The sequence below is a fragment of the Fonsecaea pedrosoi genome, assembly GCF_000835455.1.
Source record: "Fonsecaea pedrosoi CBS 271.37 unplaced genomic scaffold supercont1.3, whole genome shotgun sequence".
NCBI lineage: Eukaryota > Fungi > Ascomycota > Eurotiomycetes > Chaetothyriales > Herpotrichiellaceae > Fonsecaea > Fonsecaea pedrosoi.
In genome coordinates this window covers 3,389,088-3,402,116 of record NW_013550613.1, presented here as the reverse complement: position 1 = coordinate 3,402,116, position 13,029 = coordinate 3,389,088, and the positions used below count along the sequence as shown (strand labels likewise).

Below are 13,029 nucleotides of genomic sequence, written 5' to 3'. Positions count from 1 at the left end.
CTGGTCTCTTTGGAACCCGTGACTCCCAAAAAGGGCGTCTCAGCCTTGTCTGATGCAAGGCTGCAATCCAAGCCCCGCCGTGGCCGTGACGAGAACGACCAGTTCGAGGACCTCGGTCAATGCTGGGTTTCTCATCTTACAACATCACAATCGTAAACCATACCTCAGCGTTTACGCTCTCAGCCGTGGTCTGGCCATTAGGGCCTCCAGATTCCATTTTCCGGTACGCACCGAAGAGATTGCAGATATGCGTGTGGTTCATTACGCGTTGCTTACATGACCTCGTAGCCTCGCGTTTACGTCTCGTCTCGTCTTTTAAGTGGGAGGGGGAGTTTTCAAGTCTTCAGGCAATCCGCAAACAAATCTGCTTGGCTTGTTCTGTATGTATAGTCAGAGAAGAAAGCGAGCAGATTCACCCCCCTCAATCCAATGGTGAGTCACGGTGGCAGGACCACAGTAGCCAAGTACCTCTTCACGCGGCTGCGGCAGCAGGGCGTGCACGCCATCCACGGCGTGCCCGGCGACTTCACGCTCAGGGCGCTCGACTACCTCGCGCCGGCCGGGGTGAAATGGGTGGGCACCTGCAACGAGCTGAGCGCGGGGTACGCCGCGGACGGGTACGCGCGGGTGCGCGGCCTCGGGGCGCTGCTGACGACGTACGGCGTGGGCGAGCTGAGCGCCATCAACGCCGTGGCGGGCAGCTTCAGCGAACACGTCCCCGTGGTGTCGATCGTGGGGACCCCCCAGCGCCGGCTGCAGGACCAGAGGAGGAACGTCCACCACACCCTCGGCGACGGGCGGCCCAGGGTCTTCGCCGAGATGGCCAGGCACGTCACCGTCGCGCAGGCGAACCTTGTCGACGAAGCCACCGCACCCGAGCAGATTGATCGGACCATCCTCGCCGCGCTGAGGGAGAGCAGGCCCGCGTACATCGAGCTTCCGGCGGACATGGCGTCCAAGGAAGTGGTCGACGGGGAGAGACTGCTTGAGGAGCCACTGTCCACGAAAGACGTGACCGCTGGCGACGACAACGACGAGTCGGAGAAGAAGAATAATCGCGGGAGGAAACTCGTCGACGACCTCGTGCAAAAGATCTACGCCGCCAAACAGCCCCTGGTGCTGGTCGACAGCGGCGGCGGCGTGCGACAACTGCGCGGTGCGATCAACGCCTTTGTCCACGCCTCGGGAATCCCCACGCTGTGCATGCCCTCGGGCAACGGCATGGTCGAGCACGCCCTCCCAAACTACTACGGCGTCCACTCGGGCCCCGTCGGGCAGATCGACACGATGCCGTACGTGCATGACGCGGACCTGGTGATCGCCTTTGGGCCCATGTTCTCCGACACGCAGACGCTGTCGTGGAAGGTCATCCCAGAGGCCGACAGGACGATTACGCTGGAGAAGAACTCGATCCACGATCCTACCGGTCCTAGGCCAATCACGGATGCCGGGGCCAAGAAGGAACCTATCAATCTCGAACGATTCCTCGCCCGGCTGACGCGCCAGATTGATCGCGCGGCCGTCGCGTCGCCCGACGTCACGTCTCTGGGGGATTTCCGCACCATCCAGCCGCCAGCCTATGCGAGTGTGGGTGTGGGTGTTGACCTCGACGGCCCCATCGACCAAACGTCCTTCTACCTCCGGCTCAGCGCGTACCTTCGACCGCACGACATCGTGGTCCTGGGAAACGCGACGCCGATCCTCGGTGGTCGGGATCTCGTTCTGCCCAGGGGGGCCCAAACCATCGCGTCGGGCCAGTGGTTCTCGATCGGACACATGCTGCCACTGACCATGGGTGTGAGTTTGGCTCGACAGCATACACATCATCAACATGGTTTTCGCCACCAACGGGATGCTCACGGAAATCCCACACGAACAACACAGTCACCAATCCCCCGCGGCCGCACGATCCTCCTCGACGGCGACGGCGGCTTCCAAGTCACGGCGCAGGAACTGGGCACCATGATCCGCTACAGGATCCCCGCGACCATCTTCCTGGTCAACAACGCCGGGTACGCGTACGAGCGCCAGATCCACGGCATGCACGAGGACTACAACGACCTGGCGCCCTGGCGGTACGGGGAGTTGGCGCGCGCGTTTGGCGCGAGCGACGAACAGGAACAGCTCTCGAACTCCAACTCCAAGTCGGCGGGGCGGTCACGTTCGTCATCTGATGGACCTACTAACAACAAGGACGTCGACGAGGACGACGATGATGACTACGATGCCTCCTCAGAAAATGATTTCTACCCCGTGCGCACCTACGAGGTCTCGACCTGGCGCCACCTCGACGAGTTACTCGCTGACAAGGCCTTTTGTCGAGGTCGAGGCCTGCACTTTGTCGACGTGCGGATGGGCAAGTTTGACGTACCCGAGAAATTCAAGGTCGTGTTCCAGCGCGCGGGAGAGTCGCTGGGCTAGCACAGGGCAGACACGCAGATCACCGGGTTCAATGTCAATTGGATTGGAAATAAGTGACCGCTGACGAGTGACGAGTGACCAGCTCTGCGATGACAGCATCCTTTTCTCAATCCTAAGGTGGACTTGCTCTTCTTAGACGGGGATATCATACCGCCAAAGATGGCCAAGCTGTCAGGCCGAGTTCACGGAGCATCTTCTGAAATGTACAGCAAACTGTAGTCAGAAAGATATCGGAGCTATTTTCGCGAGAGACTTGGGTCCATCTATCGATTTAGACAGCATCGTCCTGACTATCTCGCCTCGTGCTGCTCGTTCAAAGCCAGGAAACAGCTCCTGCTCAATATCAATCCCACAGACAACCCCCTGACAACCCTCTACTTCCAAGCTGCGCAAGCTGCGTCGGGTCGAAATTGCCCTTGGCGGCGATACGCAACTCCACCCCAAGTCGTGCAGGAGTCGCCAGATGTGTCTTTCGTCGGTTTCTCTTTCTGACCAGTTTTGTAGTCTCCTCCAGGATGGCTTGTATGGCACCGTCCATCTGTGCCCGCTGTAACACCTACAAGTTTGTGTCGAAACTTGCTCTCCTTTCCAGAATCCCATCCAAAGATGTTGATCTTGGACTCCGATTTGTACCGCCAGTGAACGTTCGCACAATGGAGTAGATCGGCGTAGCCAGCAACGCTCGCGCGTCGGCTTCATCCTCTTCCTCTTCATAGTCGTCGCTCGATTCCGGGGTAAAAACAGCTGTCTCATTTTTATCCATGTCCTCTTGCGTTTGCAAACTGGGAAGCTGGGTAGGCCAAATGAGCAAAATAGATAGAATGGAGAAGATGATGCTCAAGAGAAAAGTCGCTCTCAAGCTCGACGCATACGCATCAATGACCTGTCTCTTGTGCAAGGGATCCAAATTCCGAATCGAATTGATGGATTCCCTCACAGTACGAATGATCTCTCGTTTGGTCGCGGCGTCTGGTGCTGTGACGTATCTGTTCAAGTATATCGGCAGCGCATTCTGCAACACCCAGCTACTCAAGGCCACGCCCATAATGGAGCCGAGGTTGCGGACAAGACCGAGTGTGGTGGTGGCCACAGCTTGGTCCTCCTGGGAGTTGAGGGCAAGGACAGCAATCGTTCCTGCTGGGAAAAAGAATCCTTGGCCAATCGAGACAACGGGAATCAGAAGGGGTAGAAGTGAGGTAGGCGTGTCTGCTGATAGGCACGTTACAGCAATCGAGCCACCGAGTCCCATGATTGAAGCCAGCACCATCGGCGGCTTCATGCGTCGTCTGAGGGTAATGTAAAGTCCTGTTAGCATGGCGGCGATGCTAGAGCCGACTAGAGGAGGAACCAGGTAAAGACCAGAAGTCGTCGGCGAAGTCTGTCGAACGGCTTGGAGGTAGAGTGGAACATTGAACAAGACCGTATTGGAGATTAAGGAGGCAATAAAATTGCTTCCTATAACATTCGCAATGGGTATCGTCGAGAAAAGTCTGAGAGGGAGGATAGGACGTTCGGCTTTGCGCTCCGCAAAAACCAAGGAGACACCTGCGATGGCAGAGATAACCAGGCTGCTGATGACAAAGGGGTGTGTCCAGATGAACACATTCCCGCCCAGATTTACCCCCAGGATGAGGCCAGAGACTGTGAGGATCATGCCAAACATTCCATAAGTGTCAAAGCTTTTGAATGCTTGGCTCAGTGTCTTCCCTTGGGTCTTTGCAAGATTTGGGCCCAGGTTATCAGGGCAAGAAAAAATAGCGAGGATACCATAAACGGCGATGAAGGGCAGCTGCAAGAAAAAGGCAGCGCGCCAGCCGAAGTAGTCGCAGAGAAAGCCTCCCAAGGCGGCGCCCAGTCCATTGCCTGCTCCGTACGACTGAATTTAATCATGTTAGCAGAAAGAGACATCAGGTATTCAGTGTCGAATCGGCGGTATCAAAGTGGCGGAGGATGATTCACTCTTGAGGCCGGGAAACGTACCAAATTGAAATAACTTTGATAAATCCCCCTGTACTCGATTTTGACAATGTCACTGGTCAAGATCCCTCCAAGGGCAATCACTCCTCCGGCTCCCAGTCCACTTACCGCTCTGGCGGCGATGAAACTGCCAATACTGCCAGCTGCACCGCACCATAGCGTGCTGGCGAAGAACATGATAATGGCGAACAGCAACGCCGGTCGCCGACCGACCGTGTCCGAGACACGGCCGTACACTGGCTGAAATACCGTCGAAGTCAGATAAAAGACAGTGCTAAGCCAGGAAGCAGCATTGGAGGCCTCAAAGTATGAAGTAATGACGGGGTGGGAAGAAGCCATCAATGTGGTGTCAAAAAAAGCAATCGAGCAACCGAAAATTGTGCTCCAGAACAGAAAATGGAACCGAGGGCCCGAGATGCAGTCTCGATAGTGAACACCAGAGCGACTTGTGCGATTCCGATGGGCGAGCAAACTTGTTGTTTCAGTAGGCTGGGCACCCGTACGCTCCTCGATACCGGCTTCAATGTACGGGCCTGGCGTTGCTGTCGTATCGATCAGCGGTCTTTCGTCGTGGCTCTTCATGGTCATGCGCGGTCACTGGGAGGTCCTTCGAGGATCGGATCTGGAGTGTTGGGCACAAAAGCCAGTCACGGCCTCATAGGCAGCATATAACGGCTTTGCCGTTGCGTCAGATGTCATTAAACAGCCTCAGCCGCGGGTTCTTGGTGGCCAGGATGGATTCATAAAGCTGAGGGGCAACAACAGAACGCTTGTTGAGTGAGAGCTAAAGTGCGGCCGAACGAGGGCCTGGGATAATAGAATGCTGACCATGACCCATCTTGTTGTAACCATGATCTCTACCCGCATGGCAAGTTCTTCCTGCAACAACAGAGCCAGGATGCTCTTGCCGAAACCCTGTCGATGTTCTGATGTTCTGATGCTCAGAAATACAAGAGCCTGCGGCTTTTCCAAGACGGGCAGCCGCGAATGGCAATGAGCTGACCACGTCGAATGTGTAGATCCGCCACGGGAAGGCCGGATCCGGTACTGTGCAGAAGATCATCCCGCGGCGCCTCTTGACGCCCCTTGCATCGACTTGACAGCCGAGATTCGCCTCCAGCCAATAAGAGCCAGAACACATTATCAATCAGAGGCGCCAAAGATAGAGAGGATGGAGAAGAGCGATGCGTAAAAACGGCAGACAATGAGGCGATATCGAGAGTCAAATGACGCGACTTGGCTGCCCACACGCTGGAATAATAGTGTGGCTGCTATATCCGCGATTAGATAATGGAAATGTCTCTGACGCCCTTCTCACGGTGCTTGCTGCGGTGCCGGCGGTGAACACCTTGTTGCTTTGATTTTGGCTGAGATACAGTCTGCAGACTCGGGCCCTCACTGCTTGCCCGATGAGGAGGAGAGAAGATGAATCTGAAGGTCCCTCGAACCCTGCGTATCGCAGTCCTCGAATGTGATACCCCGCTGCCGGAGACCAAGAAAAGGTTCCATGGTTATGGTGGTGTGTTTGAGTTCTTGCTCCGATCAGGAGCCAGAGCCTTGGATCGACCTGACTTGGACCCGGATGACAGCCTCCAGTTTTCCGTCTGGCAGGTCGAATTGAATCCAGACCAGTATCCCGATCCTGCAACCATTGACGCCATTTTGATCACCGGTTCCAGTGAGTTTTGTTTGTCCTGCTGCTGTTGAGGAGCTGTTGAGAGAAGGGATTGGGATGTGGACGCTCAGACGAAAGATTCGATGCAATGGTTCTCCTGCGGTCCCAGCGATCCAACAGCAAGTAAATAGTGGAGGAACGGCCAACGCTGATGTATGAGGATCAATACAGGACACGATTCCTTTGCAGACACACCTTGGATCAACAAGTTGGTCGACTACACGGCGAAGATCCTGTCAGAGACGACGGTTCGGGTCATCGGCGTGTGTTTCGGCCACCAGATCGTGGGCCGCGCTTTGAAGGCAGAGGTCGGACGGAATCCTCAGGGCTGGGAGGCAGCAGTGAACGATGTCCAGCTATCGGAAAAGGGAAAGGAAGTCTTTGGTGTCGATAAGATCGTATGTTGTGTAACCTTGACCTGCACGGACCCTGTTCAGATTCCCCCTCTTGCTGACATGATTGCTAAACAGCGCCTCCACCAAATGCACCGTGACTGTGTTTTCTACTACCCGGAAGGCGTCGAGGCCCTTGGATCTTCTCCTGTTTGCAAGGTCCAGGGCATGTATTCACCGAAAAGGCTGCTGACCGTACAGGGCCATCCGGAATTCAACCAGGAGATCATGACAGAAATCATCAGCACGCGACATGCAACAGGTATTTTCGACGACAAGGCATATCAGGAACATATGAACAAGGTGAATCTACCACATGATGGGTTGGTTGTCAGTCAAGCATTTCTAAAGTTCTTGTTGGAATAGTAGAGATGAAGAGTCTCAGGGTTTGTTTGGATTGTGTTGATTTTGCAGTTTGCGCCTTGGTCAACAGAAATAGACCCCTTTGTAGGTGTGCAGCTACTGGTTGTAAACCGCTGCCACCACAGCAATTCTCCATGTCCGTATCCAGTGTCCAGTGTACAAATGTCCCTCGTAGGACTTCACAACTCTGGTTGCCCTTGCGATCCATGTAGAACACCAACCCTAAGAGACCATCCTATCGGCATCTGCTGCACCGGCAGGTATTCTGCCTTCTGCAAGATCTTTCTCAATTCTCTCGATCTCTTGGAAGCTTTTGGCTTTCTGAATCATCATTTCCACTCTCTTCTTCTCCGACTCGGTCAACCGTGTCCGGACACCCTTTTGGGCGGCGGGAGCCTTGCCATTGACGCCGCTTGACGAAGCGTCGAATGTCCGGCTCTTGAGTCCCTTGATCTTCGTGGCCAACTCGGTGGGTGCTTCCGCTGAGCCAAACAACTCCTGTGCCTGCTCTCGTTCTACTTGTCGCACTTTTTGAAAATCGAGGAACCGTAGTGAGGGGATTGACCAGATGAGATAGAGTCTATAGTGCTGTAGGATGATGTCAACACACGGCGCTCTTTTCTGCTTCTCTCCTCCTAGATCCGCGGTCCAGGCTTACCTCTTTCTTCGTTACTGGGTTGTCCAGTAAACTCAAGTGTGTCAACGCCCCGCAGGCCGCCAGACCCTCTAGGTCAGCAAGTTCCTTGACATGGTTTGACGTCAGGACCAGCGTTGTCAGATTCGGTATCTGTTCTGCTATCCTCTTGTCCACGCTCTGTATTCGATTTCGCGCACACAGCAACGTGTTCAACCGCGGGGAAAGAGGGAAGTTGGAGATGGCGGTAATGTCATTGTCGGTGAAGTCGATCGCATCTTGCGGGCCTGCGACGCCCAAGTTCTCGATGGTGGGGATTTTATGGCCTATACAGATTTGCACGAGGAGATGCGTGTGTGGTCAACTATGCTCTTGCAGAAATCAAAGTGTAGCATCTGCTCTTTTCAGACGTACCTCGGAGATCGAGTTCACGCTCTTTGAGGGGGTTCAGATATGACAGGGAGTTGTGGATGAGGTCCGCAGTGAGCCTCATTGCTGCGGCAGCCGTTGTCCTTGAGGTTTGGTTCAATCTAGCGGGAAAGTCGTTGCGGGTTTGGGGGACGTGATGGGAGAAATATCAAGAAATTTGCGACTGACGTGTGATTGGTCAGGAAACCATTCTCAGCCTTGTGAAAAATGACAAGGCTGAGATTTTCCGGGTACCTGTCGCTAACCTTTTGCCCAGGTTCGCTTCAAACATGAACCCATTTCCTGATGTTGTCCTTGCACAAAGATACGATCCTACGTTGCTTCGTTTCTAGGTAAGTAGATGTCCAAACAGGGGACATCAGCCTCGCTCACAAGGCCATGTGTATTTCAAGGTTAAATGCAATTTTTATGACCGGGTAATCATCTCGAAAATCCCCTTACATGGTGACCTCGACAGAAACAGTCTGTGGGAGACCTTCAGTATTCTTCCTGATCCATGGTATACCTTGTACTGTCTGTCATCTCCATGAGTTTCTGCGCACTAATGGAGGGTAAGGACCGAGGTCACCCTGGCAAGTCAGGAACCCCGCGATTGATTCTCCGCACAAGAAGTACGAGGTACAGTAAAGCGATACATATGATTGGAACACCTCGATTGATACCTTCGCCCCTGTCGCTGTACAAATTTATTCCATACAAACAGAACATCTTCCTTACCTCACTTCTCTGCTAGCAACACCCCAACAATGGCCACCGAGACACTGACGACGGAGCAGCAGCGAGCCGCCTATCTCAAAGAGGCGCAGGAAAAAGCCGTCAAACTATTTGATGAGATCGAGGAATCTATAGTCCGGCCCGGCGTCAGCGAGAAGCAACTCAGCGACGAGATCCATGAGCTTGGAGCTAAGCGCTACGATGTCAGAACCCATTGGCACAAGCGAGTCATTCGAAGCGGACCGAACACGCTGTTCCCGTACGCTGAAAACCCTCCGGATCGCATCCTCCAAACAGACGATATCGTCTTCGTGGATCTAGGCCCAGTCTTCGAGGCCTGGGAAGCCGACTTCGGCCGCACGTTTGTGCTTGGAGATGACCCGGTTAAGGCCAGGCTGCGCGACACGTTAGAGCCCTTGTGGAAAAAGGTCAAGTCGCACTTCCAGGACAATCCGGACATAACAGGCGAGGAACTATATCACTTCACCTGTGATTTAGCCAAAGAAGCAGGATGGGAATTCGGTGGCTCCCATGCAGGACACCTCGTCGGCCAGTTCCCGCACGAGCGGATTCCGGGAGATAAAGTCGAATTCTATATAACCACGGGCAGCAAGAAGCCAATGAGGCGCACCGGCAAGGACGGACAGCCATTGCATTGGATTTTAGAGGTCCATCTTGTAGACCGCGAACGCCAGATCGGCGGGTTTATGGAGCAACTCTTGACGGTCGATTGAAAAGCCCGACACCCTGTCCGAGAGCAAAGCCTATACGGGGATAGAGATATGTCACTGTTCACTATACCTACATGTCCAAGGCACGGTTGAAAGAGCTGGAAAATCCTTTGATGGAATGTCCTGTCATTTAATCTGCACCTATAGGAAATATCTGTAGCTCGGCTACGTGCTTGTATGTCCTCGACCTACAGGATATTGGAAAATGGCTGGGATCCAAAAAATTTACTGGAGACCACAAGGCTGGAGCTGTAAGGCTGATGTGGCATGTCGCTTATGTAAGACGGTCGTGGGGGGAACCAGAAAGTCTGGGGTGTTTTTGGGGCAACAGTCGCTTGAACTGCGTCCCTCCAAATATACTCGTTGCATACTTGTACATACTGTGGCATACTGTACATAGGTACTACGCACCTTACGATTGGCTGCTTGGCTGCTTCCTGGCCATCACTGGGCGTTCAAGAGCCTCTGCAAGACGTCCCACAATATCTTTTGCGCAACTGATGCATCGCTGGTCTGACAATCTTTTCTGTCACAAGCCTCATCAATGACTGAGCTCGTCCGGCCCGAGGGTGAGCCCGCCTCGCAAGATGACTTCACCGATCGCAGCATCCTCACGCGCATGCAGCGCTTTCGCACCAACCCATTCACCTTCGCACATGAAATATCACTGTTTGTCCGAGGCGTGGGATGGCGAGCCTATGACAATCCAATCGGACAGCCAGTTTTCTACCCGGGCTACACAGCGAATGTCAAGAACACGGTCATGGCGTCTCCTCTCTTGCGGCAAAAGATCGTCGAGTTGACCGAGGAGCGCTTGAAAGTTGAAGAGAAGGAACATCTCCTGGATACCACCAGCCCGATGTATTTGCCCGAGAGGGAGAAGCGAAGGCATGAAATCACGTCACAACTGATCGAGATCACCGCTGACATGCTGGATAAAATGGTTTGCAAGATGGAAAGCAAGATGTACATTCGGGCAGCTTTCTACGGGACCACGCAGTTGCTCACCAGAGCATACAGTGCGATCCATGTCTCTGAAGCCGAGGTCAGAAGACTCCGTGAAGTTGCAACACTGGCGGCCAAAAAGAAACAATCCATCATATTTCTACCCCGGCATACGAGCCATGTTGACTATGTCACCTTACACCTGGTGTGCTACCGCCTGGGCCTGACCCTTCCGGTTGTCGTCGCTGGCGACAACCTGAATTTCCCACTCGTCGGCAGCTTCTTACAAAACACTGGGGCCATGTGGATTAGGCGAAGCTTCGGGAATGATCAGCTTTATACGACACTCGTACAGTCCTACCTAGATACCCTACTCCAACAGGGACTCAATCTGGAGTGTTTCATTGAAGGCACAAGAAGTCGCACTGGCAAATTACTAGGACCTCGCTTTGGCTTCCTCAGATTCCTCCTCGACTCGGTTATTTCAGGCCGAACGGAAGACGCATATGTTTGCCCGGTGTCCTTGCAGTACGACAAAGTGATTGAGGTCGATTCATACGTCAACGAACTCTTGGGAACCCCCAAACGGAAGGAGAATCTTGCCGACTTCATCTCGGCGTCCTCTGTTCTGTCGCTCAACCTGGGTCGCATCGACTGCAGATTCCACGAGCCTTGGAGCTTGAAAGACTTCATCAAGGAGCAGCAAGCTCGTCAGACCCCGTCCGCTATCGCCGAAGCAGCTTCCTCAAGTTCCAACAGTAGACTTCGGCTGCTACGGACCCTCGGATACAGAGTCCTCTCTGACATTAATGCGGCTTCGGTGATCATGCCCACGGCCCTCGTTGGGACTGTACTATTGACAATACGCGGCCGTGGGGTTGGCAAATCCGAGCTGGTTCGTCGAGTTGACTGGCTCTGCAAACGTATAAGGGCAAACGGTGGTAAAGTGGCCGATTTCAGAGGCATGCCCACCTCTTATGTTGTGGAACGGGCTCTGGATGTTCTTGGGCCGAAGCTCGTCGGTACAGTTGATGGCCTGGCAGAGGAGACCTATTACGCTGTTGACCGCTTTCAGCTGTCATTCTACAGAAATATGACTATCCACCTCTTCATCTCAGAAGCGCTCATTGCGACGGCTCTGTACACCAAGGTGAAACAGGGAGGTGGCAGCGCGAACCAACGAATGCCTGAAGCCGAGTTGACGGACAAAGTTACCTTCTTATCGCAACTGTTTCGAGGAGAATTCATCTTTCCTGCGGGTCAAGGCTTGCGACACAACCTGGAACAGGCTATGCAGGGGTTGGTGCGAGACGATGTCCTCAGAGTTACGGAAGACTCTGAAAGAATGATAGGTCTCTCTGATGCCGAGCGAAAATCAGGCAGAGAGAATTACGACTTGTACTGTTTCCTCATCTGGCCGTTCGTGGATGCTGCGTGGCTCGGTGCCGTCTCTTTACTGGCGTTGGTGCCTCCGGCCTCGTCTGCAGGCTGGGTTGACATGCAAAAAGCTCAAAATATGGCCCAGCTTGCTGGCCGCACGTTGTATCACCAGGGGGATTTGTCTTACTTTGAAGCAGTCAACAAAGAAGCCCTCAAAAACGCCTACAATCGGTTCCAAGAAGAAGGTATTATCGATGTCGCGAAAGGTACGGAGTCAAAGGCAAAAGTCACCGTGCGGCTCGCTCCTGATTGGGCACCTCAAAGAGATCCAAGCACTGGAGAATTGAGTCCATCCGGTCGCTTATGGGACTTCATTGAGAAGATTGCACAATACCGTCGAGAAGGGAAAAACAGGCGCGATGGGGCCGCCGTCTCAACGCGTGTGCTTTCACTGGCGGCGAGACTCAACCAACAAATCTTTGCAGACGAGGCCGAACCCACGCCACACGCTGATCAGACAACCGTCATGGAACGCAGGAGACCTTCGAAATTGTGATTGATTCAGAACATGCGGGCTGGCATCACTCCTTCTCACGGTACCAATGCAAAGGATGCGAATCGATTTTGCAGGGCTGCAAAGCGTCTGCACGAAGTTTCTGCATGCCGGGGCAATACAACAAACACTTGTTTATGATTGGAGTCTTGAGTGGAGGGCCTGTCACCTCCCACCTTATTACAACCGAATACACTTCATCTCATGATCGAGACAAAAATCCCTGTTATCTTTGGGATTGTAAAAGACTCAGAGGGCTGAAATCTGAAGGTTTGCATGTTCGAAGTAATGGTGTGTCTAGACCTGAACTGAACATCCAGGTAGCTAACATGCATGAACAGGGTTGGAGACATGGCCTATGAATATCATATGTGCCAACAAATTGTGCAGCAAGATCGTCCACTTGCCAATACTACAAATGAGCTTCTTCCAATTCAGAGCCAGACCATTAGTCCGGACCATGACGACAGCGCCGGTTCAGAATACGAAGAAGCACATGCCAAAGGGTGTCAAAGGGCTCCTGCAGCGACGAGTGGTGGACCTGAGCGCGGCTTACGATCACAAGATTGGGGATCTGGATCCGCGGTTATCGTCCCTGCGTGCCTCACAGGCCCTGGACACTGCTTCCCGTCTCGAGATCGAGACTTCGCGATGTCAGCATATTACTATCCCTGTCGCGGCAGCCTCGTCTTGCTACAAATTCAGGCACAGGTGATCATATCACCACAAACGCGACGACGCTTATATAACACAGTACGACCGCCCCTAGTATTTTTTGTATACATACATATGTACATATATATAATGTGTTGGAG

The 13,029-nt window shown here is 53.5% G+C and overlaps 6 protein-coding genes across 6 annotated transcripts; 4 read left to right on the top strand and 2 right to left on the bottom strand.

The window, feature by feature from the left end:
- Nucleotides 1-429: 429 nt before the first annotated feature.
- Z517_05151 (uncharacterized protein) lies at nt 430-2,421 on the top strand (the record flags this gene model as incomplete). Its single annotated transcript, XM_013430478.1, has 1 exon — nt 430-2,421. The coding sequence occupies one exon, from the start codon at nt 430-432 to the stop codon at nt 2,419-2,421; it is 1,992 nt and encodes a 663-aa protein (XP_013285932.1).
- Nucleotides 2,422-2,977: 556 nt separating this feature from the next.
- Z517_05150 (uncharacterized protein) lies at nt 2,978-4,980 on the bottom strand (the record flags this gene model as incomplete). Its single annotated transcript, XM_013430477.1, has 2 exons — nt 2,978-4,297; nt 4,402-4,980. 2 exons carry the CDS (start codon nt 4,978-4,980, stop codon nt 2,978-2,980), a joined length of 1,899 nt encoding a protein of 632 aa, XP_013285931.1.
- An 843-nt stretch (nt 4,981-5,823) lies between these two features.
- Nucleotides 5,824-6,831, top strand: Z517_05149 (uncharacterized protein; the record flags this gene model as incomplete). The annotated part of the gene is made up of 3 exons (XM_013430476.1): nt 5,824-6,076; nt 6,245-6,471; nt 6,544-6,831. The coding sequence occupies 3 exons, from the start codon at nt 5,824-5,826 to the stop codon at nt 6,829-6,831; spliced, it is 768 nt and encodes a 255-aa protein (XP_013285930.1).
- Nucleotides 6,832-7,050: 219 nt separating this feature from the next.
- On the bottom strand, nt 7,051-7,955 carry Z517_05148 (uncharacterized protein; the record flags this gene model as incomplete). Its single annotated transcript, XM_013430475.1, has 3 exons — nt 7,051-7,416; nt 7,487-7,788; nt 7,877-7,955. 3 exons carry the CDS (start codon nt 7,953-7,955, stop codon nt 7,051-7,053), a joined length of 747 nt encoding a protein of 248 aa, XP_013285929.1.
- A 682-nt stretch (nt 7,956-8,637) lies between these two features.
- On the top strand, nt 8,638-9,339 carry Z517_05147 (uncharacterized protein; the record flags this gene model as incomplete). The annotated part of the gene is made up of 1 exon (XM_013430474.1): nt 8,638-9,339. The coding sequence occupies one exon, from the start codon at nt 8,638-8,640 to the stop codon at nt 9,337-9,339; it is 702 nt and encodes a 233-aa protein (XP_013285928.1).
- Nucleotides 9,340-9,880: 541 nt separating this feature from the next.
- On the top strand, nt 9,881-12,217 carry Z517_05146 (uncharacterized protein; the record flags this gene model as incomplete). The annotated part of the gene is made up of 1 exon (XM_013430473.1): nt 9,881-12,217. The coding sequence occupies one exon, from the start codon at nt 9,881-9,883 to the stop codon at nt 12,215-12,217; it is 2,337 nt and encodes a 778-aa protein (XP_013285927.1).
- Between the last annotated feature and the right edge of the window lie 812 nt (nt 12,218-13,029).